Below are 20,624 nucleotides of genomic sequence, written 5' to 3' on the forward strand. Positions count from 1 at the left end.
ATCTTAGATTCATGTCAGGGCTTCCCGACAGCTCATTTTCCGGTGTTTCACGTCCCTTTAGTACAGTTCTCTGTGAGGATCGGCTTCTTTTGTTTTGTTTTGTCAGGTTCGGTGTTTCCTGTTTAAACTCTGTCATTTTCTCACGCAGGACCCGGCTGTCTGCCAGAGAGACGTAATAAATAACACGGTTTAAAAAAAACGATTTAATAAGTCGTCTTCACAGAGATGATGAGAGGCTGGCTGCTGTGACCTTCCTGATGTTGCATGAGGTTTTTAAAAAAAATTGCGGTGCTTTTTAGATTTTTTTTTAGTGAGGAGGAAGTGAAAGTTGCGATAAGTTGCGATTCGACAGTCGCAGAGAGGGCGCAGCGAGCACTAAGTCCACGGCCCCCGGGAAGCGACGAGGTCCGGGCAGGAGGGCGCTGTAAAGCTCGCGGCCAGAGCGGTGAGGCACCTTCACCCCCGGAGCCTTTCCAAGCCGACCCAGAACCAGTTTGGGATCGTTAAGTGGGCCACTCCATTTGTTTAGGGGCTTCAGGGCTTCACGACAGATCATTTCCAGTGTTTCGCGTCCCTTCAGTACAGTTCTCTGTGAGGATCGGCTTCTTTTGTTTTGTTTTGGCAGGTTCGGTGTTTCCTGTTTAAACTCTGTCATTTTCTCACGCAGGACCCGGCTGTCTGCCAGAGAGACGTAAGAAATAACACGGTTTAAAAAAAACAATTTAATAAGTCGTCTTCACAGAGATGAATGAGAGGCTGCTGCTGTGACCTTTACTCAAAGAGGAAATGAAACATAAACAGGAAGTAAAGATCACAGTCATGTACTTTCCAAGTTTCTAGAATATTCCACAGACACACACACGACTGTTCACGTGACACACTGAACACGTGTGTGAGTGGACAGAATCATAACAAGCTCTGAGGCAGGTCAGCGGTACACCTGTGTTTTTTCTACTGAGACATGAAATATTGTAAATATAAACAAAGAGTTGAACACACTTCAGTTTCTACACTTGAAGTAAACAGTGAAATGCTTTAGTTTCACCGGTGATGTCACAAAACACATCGTATTCATCATAGAGTTGCACGATACCCACGGTATACACGGTACCCCGCGGTGCCAAATCATAACCGTCGCTACTATACTAGAAATTTTACACGACGGTACTACCGTGGATTACTATACTACCGGTGCCAGTCTCCGCTACATAGCGGCCGCCTCTGCTCTCCTCCCGGCTTCTCACTGCATGCTACGCCTTTGTAAACAAACCAACATGGAACCGCAACCGAACTACACAGCTGCTGAATGATTGGCTGTTTGCCTGTTACTGGTGACGTCCAGGGATATGATAGGCTGTTTCCGCACGCTGGGTCCGCCCGTCTGTTAGCTGATTGGCTGTTCGTGTGTTTCTGCCGACAAGAACGAACTCCGCGAAGACAGCTCCGCTTCGATAGAAACTCGCTTCAAAACAAACAACAAGCTAAAGTTCTGTCTCGCCCAGACACGAGACAACACACTCACCATGGCAGAAGCACCGGGCCCGAGCAGCGAGTCTGCCGTGGCGTCTTCGTCAGTGGCAACACTAATTTTGCTTAAAAAACAAACGTCGTTGTTTCAAACTAACTTGTACAAATACATTGCAGTTTATAAAAATAATAATAATAAAAAAAGGCCGCAGTATCGCGATAATACCCGGAACCGCGATACTTTGTCTGGTATAGTATCGTGGTTACTCATTTTAGTATCGTGACAACTCTAATTCATCATTACGCTGATATCTGTGACTTCATTTTGGCGGGTTTCCACTCGCTTTCCTCGGTAACGCCCACAAAGAGTCCCCAGGTTTCATCATCTTCATCAGTAAACAGAGGGACTGACCCGGAGAGTTCGCCGAAGAGTCGATTGATTGATTTACAGCAGTCATGTCTGTTTCTCCCTCTTTGGTTTAAAAAGACACACATGCCAAATATCTGTTAAATTAAAGATGAAGATAAATTAAAGAGGAGTTTGTGTGTGAGTTACCCTGAGGTCTAAAGGGTTAACGTTACAGACTGCAGCACCTACCACAGTACAAAGCTGCTTTTATTATTTTTCATCCGACGTTTGGAAAATGGAGCCGTTCTTCTGTAGGTGCTGAAGGAAGGGAAACAGTCTGCAGACACAGTAACACCTACAGACACACACGTTCTTCCTCTGACATTTCTCTCTTCCTCATTTGACTTCCTCACATGAAGTAATTGACACCAGCTTCAATCTTTTATTTTCAACTTTGATATTTTCAGCAAGAAGCCGTTCACTCCCCCTCTCTCTGCTTCCTGTCTATCTTCAGCTGTCCTGTCATTAAAGGCATAAAAAAAAAGCCCCAAAAAAATAATCTTAAAAAAAAAAAGCAGAAGCTTCCTTTTAGTCACAGAGGGGTTTTCTCACTGTCTTCACCAGAAAGTCTTGAATGAACACACACTGTCTTTGAACAAAGACCACCATGCAAATTAGGCTGTATTCAGACCAAATGAACCAAGTCAGGACACAACCGGGTCAGCACCTGGTTTAAGTTTTAATTGAGGCTGACTGGAGCAGCATGATGTTGAGGTGTATTTGTCCAGCAGTTCTTCTGTCTTAACTTCTCGGCTGCAGGTCTCTGTAGGAAACAGCTCACACAGCAAACGTGACCTCGGTGGGACGATACAGGCTGTGGTCATCTGATGACTGTACTTCCCTCACGTTACCCCGCTGCTCATGGAGCTCCTCTGTCTACCTGTAGCAGCCTGCGTTAAACTCAGACCTCTAACACTGACTACAAAGCAGTCTCCGGTTCTTGAACGTCCTCATACAGACAGATGTTACCTCCTCCTGGCTCTGCCACCCGTACGCTCAGGACAATCCAGACTGTTCTGTCTGTTGTTCCCCGTTGGTGGAACGTCCTACCAGTTCCTACAGATCAGGGGCGTCCCTCTCTACCTTCACCAACCTCCTGAAGACCTGCAGCTCTTCAGAGAGGACCTCCTCTCCAACACTACCAACACCTGGACATGACACATCTGTCCCCTCTACAGCTGGACATGACACATCTCATACAGCGAGTCTTTCCCTTCTTTGTAAGTTGCTTTGGATAAAAGTGTCAGTTAGATGACTCATTGTTAAAAATGTGTTGAGGGCTGAGAAGTCGTACATGTAGCAGTGATACGGTGCCGAGGTTTGTAGACCTTTTCTAGGACTCTGAAAGTGATCCTGATACGAACAGGAAGCCGCTGTGAGGATGCCAAAGTTTGGGGATCCAAACGTGTGTGGCCTCGTTTCTTGGACCTTGTTTGTGTCCTCGGTTCCAAAAACGCTCACTGAGTGAAAAAGAAAAGTCGATGCAACACATCGAAATAACTGCACGTTTATGAAAAGACAGACGATGGTACTACTTTAACTTTTGCTCTGTTTCATATTTCAGCATTTCTGAGAAGCCGAGCCTCTTATTGTGAAAATCTCACTCACATGACGTGACGTCAGCAGAGGATTGTTGAAACACAGCAGCCTGTGACTGCATCCGTTCATTAGAGAGAGTTTTTGTCTCACTGACATTTACTATGAAAGTGAACATTCAGAATTCCCCCCATACATAATAAAATAATGACCCATGAGTAGGTGGAGCAGCTGACCTATAGAGTGGAGAGAGCCTGCTGCTGTCAGCATTTCCTCTCATGAGAACATTTCCTCTAGCTGCCTTCCGGCTTCATTGTCAGGACTGAGATACGAAGTCCAGATCTGGAAGTTCCACATTCTGTGGGAAACTCTCAGCTGATGTTAGCATCTGTTTTTAATGCAGCTTTAATTAAAGGTGTGTCAGTGATTGTTGGAGGTTTAAACTGCACGCGACGGACTCACTGATGACTCAGGATACAGATGTTTACAGATGTGTTCTCACTGCTGCACTGCACCCAACACAAAGTCCCAATGTGACCTGTGAGAAGAGTTACAGCATGTCCAGCCTCTTCACTGTCGCTTCCTCTCAGAGTTGATTCATTCATCACTGATGAGGCAACGAACATGCCTCTTAGTCTCCGAGACGTCCCCGCAGACTGTCTAAAACCTGGACCTAGTCTCTGTGACGTCCCCGCAGACTGTCTAAAACCTGGACGTAGTCTCTGAGACATCCCTGCAGACTGTCTAAAACCTGGACGTAGTCTCTGAGACATCCCTGCAGACTGTCTAAAACCTGGACGTAGTCTCTGTGACGTCCCCACAGACTGTCTAAAACCTGGACATAGTCTCTGTGACGTCCATTAGCTTGTTTTCTGTCACTTCACTGATACACAGACTTCATCTGACCTGTCTGTCTGTCTGTCTGTCTGTCTGTCTGTCTGTCTGTCTGTCGTTCAGGTGGGAAGCCCACAGGTGTTCTGTGTGGTGAGCCGTCAGCCCCCCTGAGGAGAGGGGGAAACCCGAACAACACCAACTCTGCAGACGGCGCGGCCACGGTGAGACCAGACTTCAGATCATGAGCTGCTAAAAACATGAAGTGAGAGCTGAGAGCAGAACAGGAAGCAGCTCCGAATAATCACGTACCTTCCTCGAGTGTCTCTCGCGTGGCTCACAGAGCAGTGTGACATCTAGAACCTTTTCTGCCCTGGACACTGATGACGCTGTACTGAACGGTTTTCATGTTCTTTTCTTTCAGGAGGGAGACAATTCTGTACGTGATATCGGTAAGAACCTCGTCCAGTGTAAAAGTGCCTGTATTATGATGTGGTCATACATATACAAAGGTACAGAACTGTGCACATACATCATATGGACATGTACACATACATGTATAAATATTCAAATCTTTAGATTCATGTTCTAAATCTGATTTAAATACGAACAGTTCCAGTTACTGAAGTAACGTCACACTCGTGTCTCTCAGTCTGCAGAATTAAGTCACATTACAGCAGCTCACAGAACAATCAGCACCGACTACTTCATTAGATCAGTCCAAGAATTTTATGACCCGTCATTTAAACATGCGGCCACGTGTATAAGGAGGAAAAAGCAGATCCGAAACGATTCCTGTAACACTCGGCCTTCACAAAGAAGTATGGCGAGTCCGCTTTTAGCTACAGCGGCCACCGTCTGGAACAAAACACGTAGACATATCTTTAGCCTGGCTTTTGCTGAAGGTGCCTGAAGGGTCGTTGTTTCAGTGTTGATCCCCTGTGCTTATTACCTCACAGGTTTTATTGTTGCAGAGAAACTCTTGAGTGTTTTCCAGTTCTGTCTGAACTTTGAGCTGCTCTAAGTTTGAGGAGGCAGAGTTCAAGTTGATGGACATCCTCCACCAATCAGGTCTCAGTAATAACACTTCTCAGAGAGATGCCTCCTTAGCAGGCTAATAAAAAAACATTCATCTAGTAAGACAGTGAAAACATGAAACAATTATTAGTCTTTGTTTATCATGTCCGGGCTTCTCAAATTTATGTGAAGATCCACGAGCTGGTTGACAATGTTCCCAGCTGACTTTTTTCTGAATGTCTGGACGTTTCCATGATCCTGTGCAGATGTCTCAGGCATGAAGACAGCCTCTGTCCCTGCAGCACCCGTTAACGTGGGACAGTGATGAATCTAAAGCTGACCTTTGAGGACAATAAAAACGTTTTGTCCGTCTGGGTTTATGGCTGTTTGTCTCGGACGTTGATCCTCAGTGTGTGTGCTCGGAGCTGCATCTGGCCAACGTCCAGAGAGAGAGACGCGTTCCCATGACATAATCATAGTGACTTGTTCTGTGGTGTTTCATATGTAACTGACAGTCACGTCTCTGCCTGTGTTCAGAAAACAGTGTTGCTGAGCCTGAAGCTCCTCCAGGGCAGCAGCAGCAGCAGCAGCAGCAGCAGCAGGAGGACGGCCCTCCAGCTGAGGAGTCCGCTGCAGGAGCACCGTCCGGCCGCAGGAATCCCCCCGGGGGCAAATCCAGCCTCATCCTGGGCTGAATCCCAAACCGCTGTCCCCTCTGTCCTCCTCCCATCCACTCATCTCTGAACTCATCTTTTTATTTTTTGTCTCCTCCAACGAGAACCCCGACCCATTCGTCTGTACCGCAGGAAGCCGCTCTGATGTCCCCGACGACGGACACCGGTCTCCTCCACATCCCCAAAGTGCATTGTTTTGATACCTCTTCTCTTTTTTGAAAACCGTTTTGTACGTTTTTATGGTTTGTTTGTTTTGACAGAAGCACTTTATGTATTTCTAATTACATGGTTCAAAGTCGACCTTTGCCCTGTAAAACAAAAAAACACTGCGTTTGACCTGCCACATAGAAAGGGTACAAGGATTCACACCTCTCATATCGACCAGTGATTAATCTCCCTCCACTTTTACTGCGGCAGCACAACCTGACGGTCATCACGCGAGAACACGCAAAGAAAGAAAGAACAGCTGTCTTTGTCCTCAGTTTGATCCATCATGCATGCACGTCTGCTCCGTAACCGATGAATGTGAGAAACATAACTGTGAAGAATCTTTTTGTTTTCATTGTTTTTGTGGAATAATTGTTGTATTGTTGTTGCATGAAGCTGGAATCTTTCTACTGATTATTATTATGATTATTGTTGTTGTTATTATCCACACATAGGAGCCACATAAATTCCGTGTCTGTGGTCTGAAGGATGCAAACAGTCTTCAGAGGATTCCTGTTAACAGAATTGGGAAAAGCCTTTTTTTATATGCTCGTCTCCAACTTTAGATTGTCGTTCCCCGTCGATGGTTGCCGTGTTTTTATAGTTCAAATCGATCTAACGTGTGCCTGTTTGCGTGTTAGGCTACAACATCAAACAAGGTTGGGTCCCCCCCCGCCCGGTTGCATTCTGCCAACCTAGTTTCACCGGGGCTGAGTTTGGAATGCGGCCGGTCCTGACTCTTCGGTGTTTCTGGTAAACCCATCCTAGATTTGACAAGTGACCTTAATGACAGCTCAGCCTTTTTTTCTGTCTGCTCCTCCACTTCCTTATGATCCGTTAATTATTCCACTTACTGGAAATCTACCACTTTCTTTTCTTTCTTTTTTTTGGACCATTTCACGTCACATGATTTGAACCAGACCGACTCCCTCCTGCTTCTGTCTTGTTGAGTCACGTGCATGGCCGCTGCGTCAGCCAGCCGTCCTGCAGGTCGACCCACATTTCACAGTGTCGTTCCTGTAGTGTCTCTTTTAGAAAAGAACGCGTGTTATGATGCAAGGCCTGTTTGCATCCTCTACCAATTCCTGTTGCTGGATGTATTCACTGCAGAAATCTGAATTTTAAGATATGGCACAAGTGGAAATTAAAAAATCAGTTTTGACCATGACCTGTTGCTGTTTTCTGTCTGTCACCTCCATCACTTCTGCCGCTGCAGTTTTCCGTTGATTGACAGGTGGGTGTTAAATAAACATCATTCAGCTCCACCCACCTGCATGGGTGGAGCTTTTAGACAGTCTGCAGGCACGTCACAGAGACTACGTCCAGCTTTTAGACAGTCTGCGGGGACGTCACGGAGACTACATCCAGGTTTTAGACAGTCTGCAGGCACGTCACGGAGACTACGTCCAGGTTTTAGACAGTCTGCGGGGACGTCACGGAGACTACGTCCAGGTTTTAGACAGTCTGCAGGGACGTCACAGAGACTACGTCCAGGTTTTAGACAGTCTGCGGTCACAGAGACTACGTCCAGGTTTTAGACAGTCTGTGAGGATGTCACAGAGACTACGTCCAGGTTTTAGACAGTCTGCAGGGACGTCACAGAGACTACATCCAGGTTTTAGACAGTCTGCGGGGACGTCACAGAGACTACATCCAGGTCCTGGTCCCTGTCTCTCTCTAACCTTTATTTAACCATGAAATGTCTCATTGAGATTAAAAACCTTTTTCTAGTGAGTCCTGACCAAGACAGACAGACAGCACAAATTAAAGGTCAAATGAAAACAGATACAACACACACACACACACACACACACACACACACACACACACACACACACACAGGTCAGACACACACACACACACACACACACACACACACACAGACAGGTGGTGCCTGTCTTTAGCTCCGCCTCCTCCTCATAGTGAAAGTGAAAGTTTGTGCAGCTGCTCAGAGTGACCGAGCCTTCACGGAGAGCAGACCGATGAGCGGAGCTGTGAGTATGATCCGAGATCTACCGTGATACCGTGTGTGTGTGTGTGTGTATAATTCAGTAAAAATGTCGGACTGTGACGTTGAACCGTCGGTACGTTACCGACTGTCACGGCGCTCGCTCCGTCGGTCGGTGTGTGCTCCGTGTTCACGTCACCTCGGTCAGATCAGTTCGTTTGTTTGTTTCTGTCTTTGGTTCTGCACGTTCACCTGAAATATCGAATAATTATGAGAATTAAAACATCTGAGAAAAATGATGCATGACACTGACACATGACATGTTCAGGTGAGCTCAGGTAACAGTTCTAGTCTGAATGATAAAGCTCAGATAAAAGGTGAATGTAGTAAATCTAAAATAATAATTACATCATGCTCTGTGCTCAGCCTGCTTCACACACAGATCTGTTAAACTGCTTAATGTAAGAATAATTAATTAATTAATTAATTAATAAGACATTTAAAAGACAAGATAATATCAATCAATTCAAAGTTTGTTAAACAATAGATAAAAATAAGATAAATAATACAATGATAATTAAGGCAACAATTAAATATGGAATGATAAAAAATAAGTATAAGACACACACTGTGTGCGACCTGTACACACACACACACACACCACATTTTAATTAAAAAAAAATATATATATATATACATTTTAAAAATGAAAAAAGACGACATGACATAAAAGCAAGTTTCTAAAATGTTTGAAGACGTGAGTTCACTGATTCTGGAGCCGGTCACAACAATAACAACAATGCTTTTATTTTGGTAGCACCTTTACATACAGTCTGGGTCGAGATCCAGAGACTGGAGTCAGACTAAACAAGACAAGATCAACTTTAACCAGTTCAGTGTGGACACATGAAGAAGAGGAAGGAAGCGCGCGGCTTCTGTTTCTATTATTTCCACATATTCAAATTGAAGTGCGGTGAGACTCTGACGCAGGTTGTGAACTCTCTTTTTGTCTTTGCTGCTGCTGTGTTTGCTCTGCAGCCTCCGCCCCTGTACGAAGGCTCAGCAGAGGCCCAGGGTTCGAATCCTGCGGCCCTTTGCTGCATCTCTCTCTCTCTCCTGACATTCCTGTCACTCTGCAGCTGTCTCTGTCTGTCTCTGTAATTTCCCCGTTGGCTTTGCAGGTAGAGCGATGGTGTCGCTGTAGTTTAGACACTCTCTTTACACAGACGCCGACGTCTTCCTCTTCCTGTTTGCGCAGTCAGAGTGAGGAGATTCAAGAGAATGGCGGCGAACACAAATCCAGCAGCTTCATGCTGAAAAGCAGAAGTGCTCCCACTGCTTCAGGTTTATCCTCTGAGGACGGATTGGACGGATCAATGTCTCCGAAACGGTTTATGTGATGTGGTTTGTTTCACTGTTTTCCTGAGTTCCTCGCGTCCGTCCGACACTTCCTTGTTGTAAAAAGACCAATTGAAAAATAGATGTTCATCAGACTCCGTACGCAGTCGACGGATGGACAAATGTTACTAGGCAGACTAGTTTCTTTTTCAGAGTGGAGGGACGTGTTCTAGCCAATCAAAGGACTCTGGGGTCTTGGAGGGACAACAAAGAAACAGCTGAAACAACAATCCAATCAGTGGAACACTCACAAGATGTCACCAACATCACACCGGCCCTTTAAAATCCTTCAGGAAATGATGTAATCGTATCGTTGGCTGAATATGGTGTCGTATCGTGAGATTAGTGTCGGTGCCCTCCGCTGTCTGTGATCATGTGACTTTACTTGTTAGTGTGTGCCTTGAAATGTTAAACGATGGCGAGGGATGTGGAGATTGTGGAGGAGAGTGTTTTCGTGTACGAGGAAGACAAGAGTCTAGATCCAGGTCCAGAGTCCAGAAAATACCCACCAGTTTATTGTCTCATATCAGCTTATTGCAGACTGGTGTCGTCATATTTTGGCTGATAAGTAGGAAGACATGATAATAAAGAAAATTCCAAGAGTTGCTTTCCAAACTGTGACTGAGACGTTGTGATCGACCGTTTGGGTCCTGAAAGAGTTTCTGAAGCTTAACTACAGATTCCAGAGCAGCAGATCAGTGTCACAGATGAAGACGTCTGCCTAAAGTACCGAGGCTGCAGGGTCAGCGACACCGTGATCCCTGAGCTCACACAGCTGCTGTTGAAGACATGTCTGTCTGGACTTTGACCCACTGGTGCGTGCAGAGAGGCCGAGACACTTGAGACGAGTTTTCGTTCTTAAATGAAGAAAAGAAACTTAAAGTACAGCCATGATGCACATCAGCTGATCCCCACCAAACACACGACACGTTACACATCTGTTAGGTGATGGTCCGTTCCCGCCTCAACGTGTTTTTGACGTGAACGCGTGAATGTTTTTTCCCGCTATCAGTGTGTGAAGTCTTGATAAAGCACTGTGAGTTATCATCAGATCATAAAGGTGTTGAAATAAAGTCCATTTACCATCAATCAAGTGCATGATGGAGGGCCGTGCACCTGGATACGAGCCGTGTCTTCTTACAGTAAACTCTGTGTAGCATAGAAATGTTGGCACCTTTGAGTTAATGGTGCGGCTGAACAATAGTGCCAAGCTCGAGGGGAAATTCTTCACCTCATGCTGAGCAGAGAGAGTTCAACTTTCCAGTGCTGGTTCTAATAGAGTGAATAAAAGAGCGTGGCTCTTTGTGCAGGTCACAGAGGACCTGGAGCAGGAGATCATCGGTGCTTCACTGCTTCCCAGGAGAAGCTCAGCAGCTCCTCACCGTCCTCTGCAGACTGATAAGAGCCAGAGCTCACCAGTGTGCATCCACCACGTGCACCTTGTACCGTGGAGCCACCATCTACCGCGTGTGGTACGACGGCTGCACCGCATGCTGCCAGAAGACCCTGCAGCGCAGTGAGAACAGCTGAGAAGATCATCGGAGCACCGCTTCCATCCCTCCAGGATGTCTACAACACACGCACTGCAGGAAACTTCACCCATCCCAACCACGAGGAGCCTCCGGGCGAGAACCAGCAGACTGAGAGACAGTTTTCCATCAGACCAGCTCTACATCGAACACTTTACGACCTTTACAAACCCGCTGCTGTCTGTTTTTAGATCTGTTGCAGACTGAGAACATATGGCATGGCAATAAAGTTGACTTGATGTTTGTTTGAGATGCTCATGGGGCAGAACAGTGGTTCAGATGATTCAACATTAGAGATGTAGAAACATTCTTGTGACGGCAGCAGCTCCAGTCACCAGCCAATGTGTGCAGATGGTGTGTGTGTTCATCAGGGTTGTGTTAACCTGTGGTCTCAGTTGGCGGGGTAACAGGAAGTTGCACTCAAAGGAGGATTTAATGGATCCACTCATGGCGTGGTCGGAGTGCAGATGTATCCCCAAATGTGGTCCAAGAGTTTCATCCCCCACCAACCAGCACACAGCTGAGTTAGTGAATTATTGTACTGGGAGTGTACATAACAAGTATGATTTGTTTGAGTTTGTTCTCGACTTGGTTCTCACAGCTGTGACTCGATATTCTCTCCACATTTGTCCAGTTCAGTGATGAGAATCAGGCCACAAACACAGATCACCTCGCCTTTGTGTGGGCGTAGTGTGTGGGCATGGTATCAGCAGTGTTTGCATAATTTATGGATGGCGTGTCACCTGCAGGCAGAGAAAAACACAAAGAAAAGCAAAAGAAAGATTTGATTTTTGATTTCAGCTGCAGAGCGAGTTACTTCAAGGAAAAGAAAGAAAAAGTGCAGAGGGGTTAATCTTGTTCTCCGGATACTTATGTCTGCATATTTACTCCGATCTGGCAGATCTCGGCCTGCGTGTGGCATGAAACACTTTCACTTTCAGAATGACTGTGTGTTTATGCAACACGACGGGTCAAGGCAGGGCAAGCACAAACAGCACAGGGCAGTCAGACTGGTTTGCAGTGGCTAAATGGTGGTTAATGTTCTGAGCGAACACTTCTTTAGATAATATGTAACCAGTGAATAAAGGTTTCAGACAAAGACGCTGATATGAAGTTTCTGTGGAGGAAGTTATTGGCACCTGGAAAGTTTTAAACCTCAGGGTTCATGAACGATGCTGTGAGATCTGCATGGTTATAATAAGTTTATGCTGTTGTGAACACCAGACCACAGACCAAGAAAGACGAGCGTCCAGCTGCAGCTGCAGCTTCCGCAGCCTTTCTGTCCGAGCTTTGTGCTCCTGAACAAAAGCACACATGCACACATACATGCACACAAGGTATCAAGGTTAACACACATTTCAGGTTACATCAAAAACTCAGGAACAAAAGTGAAAACAGAGAGCTCAGATCAGATGATGAGAATATCTTTACTCGCCAAAGGGGAGTAAAACGAAATGAAAAGTGATCTCCACACGTTGTATGGAAGACTAAAAGTGCCAGAATTAAATAAATAAATAAATACAGCATTAAATAATTACTTTATTATTTATTTATTATTAATATCATTATTTCACCATTTACATTTCATGGTCCTGTGTTGCTTCATGAAAACTGTCAAAGTCAAAGTCAGTGGGTGGGGCTGATGCTGATGTTGCTCTGAGTGCCTGGATAGAGAACAGGAGTTCATGAAGCCCTGGCTGTGATTAGTACAGAAGCTGTAGTAGTCTTTAGTCTGCGTTCACCTGAGTGCACTTCTGTTTCAGTTTGTTCTTTAAGCAGCACCTCCATGTGTCTGCAGATATCACCCAGTCACACACTGATAGAGCGTCCTCTGCACACACAACATAAACTTGCAGTTTCCTTTCTCGTGCTGGTTTGTTATTCTGCTGCTTGGCCTCAGCAGGGGGTGGATTTTAATCCTTTGTTACTCAGTTACCTCTCCTGCTCAGACCAGGTCAGCGGTGCGTCACTCGCAGCTCATCTGTTTCCTGTTGGCGTCAAACCTCTCCTGCAGAGCGATGACTCCACGTTCAGTTATGAAGCACAATTACACACATTTGAACTGCTATCAAAGCAACCTTGCTCAGAAATCAGTACTGTGGTAAATATGGAGAGCTGTACTCAAGTATTCTCCTCTTCTTCTTCTTCTTCTTCTTCTTCCCGGTGGTCTCCTGTGGTCCAAACACTAACACTCCCCCGCTGCTCTGAGCTCACAGTCCGACTAACAAACTGAGATAATAGTGTGAGAACAGACAAACGAATGACAGAGACAGCAAGTTGAAACATGTGCATGTGTTTGTTCCTTTAACTGATTCTCACATTAACTCTCTTTCCAGGTAAACGACCATGGCCTCCATTAGAGACTTCATCTTCATCTCTACCCTTGTCGGAGCTGCACATGCTGGTAAGTTCTGTTATAATCTGAGAGGAAATGGATCAAGTGTAAAACGCTGCCTGACGTAACTTCTCTCTTTGTTTGTCTTCAACAGGTTTTGTCAGCGTGGAATGCAAGACTGAGAATGTGGGGCAGTTTGGCCAGCAGGTAATGGTGGACTGTGTGATCCAGCTCAAACCGGAAGCAGCCGACGCAGAAATCAAAGTGGTCAACTGGAAGAAGAACGGAGACGACAAGCCCTTACTGCATTTTTACAGAGGGGAGTACCAGAGAAGCAAAGAGCGCTATTCATTCGCCGAGCCGTCCTGGAACAACGCAAACATGAATGTGTCCCTGCTCATCAAGGACGCTGCTGTGGAGGACGAGGGGGCGTATACATGTACCGTGGTGACAAACAGGGGTGATGGCTCCATCAGCACCAGCCTTGAAATCAGAGGTAAAACATTCAGCTTCATAACAAATCCATTTATCTCTAAATCAAACCAGTTCTTTCTGTTTCTGTGGATGTTCAGAAATGTGTAATTATACATGAAGACAGTTCAGAGACCTGGGGACTTTCCAGGACATCAGCCTGGTTTTCCCCTTCAGCCTCGTCAGCTGTGACTTTCTGTTTCACTGTGACAAATAATCACAATCACCATTGGCAGCCATTGTCTTCATTGTTTGTCTGTAATTCGATCTAATCTTTATTTTCACTCTGCAGCCAAGTACAACAGACCAACTGTGACGTCCACCCCAGAGAGACTCACCGGAGACACCGATGGCGTCCTGACGTGCACGTCTGAAGGCGGCTACCCTGAAGGTAAACTCCGCTGGTTCGACGAGCACAACGCGGAGTGGACCAAGAGCGCCGAGATGCAGGCCGTGAAGATGAAGGACGGTCTGTTTCGCCTCTCGAGCAGCCTGACTCTGCTGCGAGGATCCACCTTCTCCAAGTACACCTGCATGGTGTACAATCACAGTGGAGGCAAAGAGGAGGAGTTCCTATTTGAAATAAACCCGCACAACGATCGTCATGGTATGTTGCTGCTGAGTACGTCTGATTCATTTCTCGTGTCTTTAGCTTGATCCTGATTTACACAGTGAGATGTCACAGTGACGCCTACGCCAAAGACAAAAGTCCATGTGGTCTCCATGTCACGTTACAGCCCCCCCGCTGTGCTCGACCCCGGTCCGGTTCAGTCCGGCTGAGTCCGAGTCTTTTTATTGTTTATCAGGAAACGACAATGAAAACAGACGATGAAGCTCGACTGAGGACTTGGCTGGTTAGACCGACCTCATAAGCAACAAACCAGAAAGATAAATAAATACATTCCAGGTTTTGGCAACAGCTTTGTTCCCATGCATTCATCCAGCGTGTCTGAATCTGATCCAGACCAGACCAAAACCTGCTCAACAATGAGTTATCCACTAAATCCACCTCAGTGACAGCAGGTTCACCTGAGCTGCAGCGTTTTATCATTTTATTATCAGCTGATCGCTCACTTGTTCCATCGTATCAGTCCAGGTGCAGCCGGTCACTTTATTGACTCTGTCCTCTGTCTACACGGGCCGGGATGTCCAAACAGAACGGACCAGTTACAGAGGGAACGAGCACACTCATTTTTATTTTTGATTTAATTAAAAAGAAACAGTGATTAATAACTAATAAATACAATGTGAGGACATGAGGCCTGGACCTTCAGGAGGGCAACAGTCAACTTTATTTATTTATTTATTTATTTAAATCAATTATTTTCTTTTTGGTTTGCAGCAATTAAAATTACAGTAGTGAATGTAGTGTAATATAGTCAATATAGGTGTAATATTTGACTGTGATAAAAGTATTTTTGCATTTTATATATTATAATGATTATTATTATTATTATTATTATTATTATTATTATTATTATTATTATAAAGGAGTTTATGAGTGGAAGGAGCAGATGATGAAGATGATCAGACGCGTCGTCTTTTCTCTTTTTGTCGATGACATGAAATGTCGGATCATTTATTTATGATTCACTTTGATTCTTTCAGAGCGGGGACCAGAAAAAGAGATGAATACACCCTCTAAAATTGTCGCTCCTGTTGTCGTCATCGGGTCTCTGATCGTCGGATTGCTGATACTGCTTGTCGTCCGGCGAAGGCGAAACAGACGTGAGTACCTGTTCAAGCCCTCGTCTGTTTGATTTCTTATTAAAGTCAGGGTGAAGAGATTTCTTTCCAAACACAATAAATATGTTGCTGAAAACACGTGAAAAGACTTTGGACGATAAATCACTGAGATGTGGAGTCAGAGGTTCAAACAGGATTTTGTGGGCGGTCCTTAAAGGGCGGCTCGATGACACGCTGAGGCCGCCAGTCCTGGAGCTGAGAACTCATTTTCACCTGATTTTGACACTTAATTTCAGAAACCTGTCGATATTTTTAATCATTGAAATTTGTCTGGGTGGTTAATGACACAGTCTGACAAACTCAGAACTCATATTTATTTATTTATTCTGACTTCACACGGACTTTAAGGTGCAGGAAAGACCAGCAGACGTTTCTGGTTGTAGTATTTTCTGCTTCTTCTGAGATGATGCCGCCACATTCACCACACAACAGCTCTTTGTCCGGACGCACTCGCAGCTTCGAATGATTTGATATTAGACAGTGAAATGAATTTCTGTTCCAACCTCTGACATTCTCAGATATGAGGCATTTCATCATCGGTTGCTGAAAGGAAACCAGCACACAATAGGTGAAGGTAGAATATCAGGTCAGGTGGAAAAACCTGAAGCACACTTTGGCGTGCGGCCACGTTTTTTACAGGCTGGGAAAGTACGCTGTAGTTTTATTGTTGGGTCGGATTAGACGGCGTTCAATCAACGTTCCATTGTTAGTGTTCAACGCAGAGATCTGCTCATTCGTTTGTTTCACAGAGGCTCGGCGTGTCATTGAATCTTTAAAGTTCCCATGAAGTCAGAATTTTTGTTTTTATCACATTTATCTGCACTATGTCATCTGTACTCCACGATCTGGACCAACAGTGACAAAAACAAGTAATCTAATGAAACGCTGTTAGTCTTCGGACGCTGCCAGAGGATGCACTGTCTGCACAACAGACTGAATGTGCTGCACGCATGCGACAGAACTGGACTGTCGTGATGTAGTAGCTCTATCAGCTACTGTAAACGTCAGTGCTCTGCTTCCTGTTTCATGGAACCTTAAATAAAGATTCTGTTGATTCATTGATCCATCAGCAGATTTTCTTTTGCTGCTTGAAACATTTAATATCTGCTGCCAGCTGAAACTTTGCCTTCTTCTTCCTGGTCTACATAGTTTGAACAACATGACACCATAACTCTGTCACTCACTCACAGACAGTTGTCGATCTCATTCCGAGCTTGTTCCAACATGCATTCCTCCTGTTGCTCCATCATACGTGCAGGCGGAGCACAAAACTTCGCTGCTAACAGGGAACCAACATAGCAACCAACCAATATCCAAGAAAACACTGACCGGGTTTAAGGATCTTTAAATCTTCTGGGTTACTAATGACCAGTTTTTAAATCATAATCATCTGAATCATGTTTCAGACGTGTTTTACACCCCCACACTTTATCACATGCAGTAAAAAAAATCTTTAATCTGTTTCAGATGAACCGGTCTCTACATGCGAACCCCTCCGTGCAGTGGAAAGTACGTATGAATGACTTTATTCTGACTCACTGGTGTCAAACACATAAAACTTTGTTTTAACTGAGATCTTCTTTCCAGGAGATCATCCGGACATCATCTGTGATGTAGAAAAAGGAGGCAGCGAGCCGTGAGGTAAGAAAAACAGAGATTTTTACATCTCCTTTATTATTTTATTGTGTTTGTACTGGCACCAATATGAAATATCTAACTGCCCTGTCTCTCTGCAGGACGCTGTGTGACGCGGATACACAAACTTTCATCAATCAACCCTTCCTGTTTGTGAAATCCCATCCTGTCCTCGCACCTTTGCATCAACTGTGTGTAAAAGAAATGATAACATGTATCACTGTGATCTATCAGACCAACTAAGCTCTTCATTCACATGCTAAAAGAACTACGTAAACCCTCTATATGAATGTAAATGTAATGTAAATCTAAAGAAGCAAAAGATCTCGACTGATTTTGAATCTGCTGTGAGCCTCAAACAGTGACACGAGGACAGCGAGAGGAGGAAGAACTTGGTTTAATCGTCTGATCAGCCCACGCAGTAACCGTAACTTCTGTTTCTCACTTCCTGTTTTCATATTATGTCAGTGGTAGAGGAATCCAATCGCTGTGGGCGTGGGCGGGGCTTGTGTTTGTTTGGGCGAGATCTATCAGGTATCACTGATCACTTGATTGTTACAGTTTTGTTGTCAACAAATCCCATGAAAAGTCCAGCTCGGTACTCTTTGACTTTCCCGCTCCAGACGTTCTTTGCACAGCTTCAGCAGACCTGAAGTAAATTTTTAATGCGGTGAACTGACAGACGGTGTAACTTTGGGCTCCGGGTCGGAAGAAGTACGTAACACTATGACTGTAGCTGCTGTTAGCTGACGATAGCCTCAGTTAGTGGGCTGTGAGCTCCGAGCACCGGGGGAGTGTTAGTGTTCGTACCACAGGAGATTTGGACCACCGGGAAGAAGAAGAAGTTTCAGGTCCGGGTTGGGGTGCGGAGCTGGTGTTGTGCCAGAACTGGAGCTGGGTTAACAGGAAATGTTTGTTTTTTTTGTCTTTTCATGGGATTTGTGGGAAGGAGGGATCATGTAGGACGCTTATCTTTTATTTTTTTGTTGTTTTTTAAAATTTCTGCTTAGAGGAAATGATGAAGTGTTCTTTCACTGTTCTCTGTTCACACTTGCAAATTTCATTTCCTTTTTCTAACCACAGAGAAACTTCACTTGATAGAAGTTGGTTGCACTTCCACGTGTCACATGTCATTCACATTGATATTTAACATGATGTATAAACCCCCCCACACATGTTCTGGTTCCTCTCTCTCCGTCTTTACCATGACTGTAAGTTTTGGCACTGGAATGCAGCTTCATTGCCAAACCGGCACTTATCTTCTGAGAAAAACACCTGAGGAGATTTTTCCATTCTTCTCCTGATCTGATGTGGGATCAGATTTCAGCCTTATCTTCAGGTTTCCTGGTTTGGGTTTGATAAAAGGAGCAGGTCACGACACGGCGTCCTGCTCCACGTCTGTACATGAAAAACTAAAGTTAGGTGTGCCCCACAAAAAAAGACCTTATCAACCATCCAACATGTATGATTAATCTCAGCTCGAGTTAATCATCGACTTGATGGATGCAGGAAAAACAGTTTGACTGTAAATATATAAACGCGCTTCATAAACACTTTTTTTATTTTTGTAAATCTGTGAAAAACTGTAATTCTGTGTGGATTTATTTTGTTTATATGTGAGTGACTTTTTACCATGTACATGTTTTTATGATTAATAGACACTGTTTTTAATTATTGTTTTTCATGAATAATTAAGACATTTGAACTGTTCAATAAAACAAAGTTTGAGCCGACAAACTGAACAAATTATGTGTTTTTTAATTATTATTATATGTTGACGTCAAACAGTATTTCCAGTGATAGTAACTAAGGCTCAGTTCCATTTAGTGCAGCAGCACCGTGACTCTTTGACCTAAATGGAACTGAACCTTCAGTATTCAGTGTCCTTGCAAACGCTGCTGTGGAAAAACTGCTGTGTCAGACACGTCTCGACATGAAAATGAAGTCGGTTACTCGTCTTCTGCACTTTCACACGAGACGAATCACTTCCAAGGAAAACTTGTGTAAAGCTTCATTTGCCGGCGGCTGCAGCTGATCGAACGTTTCTGGACTGGCTGCAGGTTTTCAGATTGTCTGACGGCTTTTCTCACAGTCTGGGTCTATTTTTAAGAAGTTGCATGTCTGGTTTCTGTTTTTTTGTTTAGATGGAAACTTTTTTTTCTGATAAGATCGTCTGATAGCAGAGCCACAACAACTTTTAGTCTTGGCATTACCAATAACAATCATGCAAATAGGTTATTAACCCAGTGTATAAATAGGTTAATGAGGTGAAATAAAACCTGAGTAAAGATAATATAAAAGTTATTATAGGGCAGGCCTAAAAAGTGACTCCGTCCCTGTTCTGTTTGTGTGGTGTCGTGAAGGTTGTGATGATCTGTTCAACCTGTCAGATCATGTTCACCAAATTTAAGATGAATCTCAATCCTGCCATCTGTTGGACAAACAGCTCGAACTACATGAAAACTCTGAATGGTCATAATGATGGTGATCATGTGATCATGTGATCATGTGATGATATGAAAAGTTTGAACATCTGCATTGATCTCGTGACTGAACGCTCAGAAACAAGCTGGACCTTGAGCTCAGAGAAACAACATGACTCAACCTTTTGTTCAATGAACTCAAACAAACAAACAAACAAACAAACAAACAAAGACTGAACATTTCTCTGGTCACGTGTCAGTTAGTCGTCATATTGTGGAAAACTGACAAAAGTTTACAGACTTTTTGTTTATCAGTGTGAAGAAACTAGAACATGTCTGTAAACCGAGCTGCACATCATAAATGCTGCTCATGTTTGTCCACGATGAGTTCAGTGTCTGCACATGATCATGTTACTCTTTGCTCTCATAGTACACACAGATATATGGCCTGTACAGCAGGTTGTCGTATAGACATTGTGACTGTGGTATTAGGTGTGACAGCCTGAGGGGAAATGTTCTTATGTGTGCTTGTTTTGGCGTGCAGAGTTCTGTAGCGCCTCCCAGAGGGCAGAAGTCTAAAGAGGTCGTGACCACAGAGTGTGAAGCGTCTGCAGCAGGGCCGTCTCTAGCTGTTTGGGGGCCCTGAGCGAGAGGCTCCAAACCTTGTCAGATTAGATTTAGATTTTAAGAGGAAAACAGAAATGTTTAATATAAACTTTACAAAGGAGGTGACATAAAAACAGCAAAGAACAAATAAGTTAACTAACTTAAATAAATACAAATACAATGCAGCAGCCTCCATATCAATGTGCAAACAATAAAAAAGTAGTTTCAGAAACATTTACATGTAACACTGTCTGCTGCTTGAGGCCACTGCACAAGATCAACAGAAACCAGCTAAAGCAATTACCTTGAATAAAAACAAGATTTATTTTAGATTTCATTTTAGACTATCAATATATTTTGGGAGATTTAAAGGTAGCTGTCTCTTTTGTAGC

General features: G+C 44.3%; 2 protein-coding genes across 3 annotated transcripts in view; both read left to right on the forward strand.

The window, feature by feature from the left end:
* The window catches only part of jpt1a (Jupiter microtubule associated homolog 1a), a 10,537-nt gene extending 3,228 nt beyond the window's left edge, over nt 1-7,309 (forward strand). Inside the window, exons 3-5 of the mRNA XM_010753388.3 lie at nt 4,370-4,467; nt 4,668-4,695; nt 5,798-7,309. Of these exons, the coding sequence (XP_010751690.3) occupies nt 4,370-4,467; nt 4,668-4,695; nt 5,798-5,955 (284 nt within the window). The 3' untranslated portion in view covers nt 5,956-7,309. The remainder of the gene's footprint in view (nt 1-4,369; nt 4,468-4,667; nt 4,696-5,797) is intronic.
* A 715-nt stretch (nt 7,310-8,024) lies between these two features.
* On the forward strand, nt 8,025-18,945 carry zgc:174863 (uncharacterized). 2 transcript variants are annotated; one of them, XM_027283198.1, is made up of 9 exons: nt 8,025-8,135; nt 13,353-13,420; nt 13,506-13,847; nt 14,115-14,429; nt 15,431-15,550; nt 17,036-17,077; nt 17,156-17,209; nt 17,305-17,350; nt 17,393-18,945. In XM_027283198.1, exons 2-7 carry the CDS (start codon nt 13,363-13,365, stop codon nt 17,206-17,208), a joined length of 930 nt encoding a protein of 309 aa, XP_027138999.1. In that variant the 5' UTR covers nt 8,025-8,135; nt 13,353-13,362; the 3' UTR covers nt 17,209; nt 17,305-17,350; nt 17,393-18,945. The 2 variants fall into 2 exon arrangements, with proteins under 2 accessions (XP_027138999.1, XP_019118619.1); XM_019263074.2 differs by having other exon boundaries at nt 17,305-18,945.
* The last annotated feature ends 1,679 nt before the right edge of the window (nt 18,946-20,624 follow it).

This window comes from Larimichthys crocea, chromosome X, assembly GCF_000972845.2.
Source record: "Larimichthys crocea isolate SSNF chromosome X, L_crocea_2.0, whole genome shotgun sequence".
NCBI lineage: Eukaryota > Metazoa > Chordata > Actinopteri > Sciaenidae > Larimichthys > Larimichthys crocea.

Coding starts and splice junctions, on each gene's coding strand:
- zgc:174863 (XM_019263074.2), top strand. CDS start 13,363: ATGGCCTCCATTAGAGACTTCATCTTCATCTCTACCCTTGTCGGAGCT. Junction 13,421..13,505: donor TGTCGGAGCTGCACATGCTG/GTAAGTTCTGTT, acceptor TGTCTTCAACAG/GTTTTGTCAGCGTGGAATGC. Junction 17,078..17,155: donor ACCCCTCCGTGCAGTGGAAA/GTACGTATGAAT, acceptor TCTTCTTTCCAG/GAGATCATCCGGACATCATC.